Here is a 728-nt window from a genome sequence, read left to right as displayed (position 1 = left end):
GTTGCTGCTTGCTGTCCTCTGCCCTGCACAGAGAAACCACCCTTTCTGTGACTGTAATCCTGGAGTCTCTGAAAGCTCCAAGTAACTTGATTATTTTATTTGTGTTGCTCAATTTGTGTAGCGTGGCAGTGAGGTCTTTCTGCCTTTATGGATCCTGCAAGATTTGGTACTGGGAATGCTGAGATTGGCTGAGTGAGGTGGATGCTACTGGCGGAATGTAACTGGAGAGCCAGACCGGTTTAAACACCTCCAGTAATACCCAAATGGCTGTCAGCACTGCAGGGGCTGTGCTTTTCTGCTTTCTTAGCGAATCTTTCCTTCACTTGAAGTAGCTTGCTGAGAAGCAAGCAGTGCTGAGAGAGGTCAGTGTGCAGGATCTCTGCCCAGGAGTGAAATGGGGCCTGTCTTTTATTCTCAGCTGCTGGCGGTTGTGTTCCTGTTCGATCGAATCAGACTTGAGACTCCTGTATTATTTTACAGGCTTTGATGCTGATACTGGGCCAATCATTCGGTGTTTATCTCCACAGGGAACAGGAGATTGTGGGGCACTTCTGTTTTTTAATTGTTTTTACTTATTTGGGAAATACTCTCTGTCACCCAAAGCAGTTCTTAGATAAAGATTTTAGGGCTTGCAGCCACCCTTGTCTCCACCAGACCAGTAAAGAAAAGCTCCTTCAGATAAAGTCTAGCCAAGATCTTGTTTCGCATTTGGATTTAATTTCTTTCCC

At 45.6% G+C, this 728-nt stretch overlaps 1 protein-coding gene across 1 annotated transcript in view; it reads left to right on the top strand.

The window, feature by feature from the left end:
* Positions 1–394: 394 nt before the first annotated feature.
* The window catches only part of ZMAT2 (zinc finger, matrin-type 2), an 8,052-nt gene continuing 7,718 nt past the window's right edge, over positions 395–728 (top strand). Inside the window, exon 1 of the mRNA XM_009890681.1 lies at positions 395–466. Coding sequence (XP_009888983.1) covers positions 395–466 — 72 coding nt within the window. The remainder of the gene's footprint in view (positions 467–728) is intronic.

The sequence above is a fragment of the Charadrius vociferus genome, unplaced genomic scaffold (genome assembly GCF_000708025.1).
Source record: "Charadrius vociferus isolate BGI_N301 unplaced genomic scaffold, ASM70802v2 scaffold828, whole genome shotgun sequence".
In the NCBI taxonomy this organism is placed as follows: domain Eukaryota; kingdom Metazoa; phylum Chordata; class Aves; order Charadriiformes; family Charadriidae; genus Charadrius; species Charadrius vociferus.
Note: the sequence above shows the minus strand (reverse complement) of the source record. Positions and strands in the feature narration are given on the sequence as shown.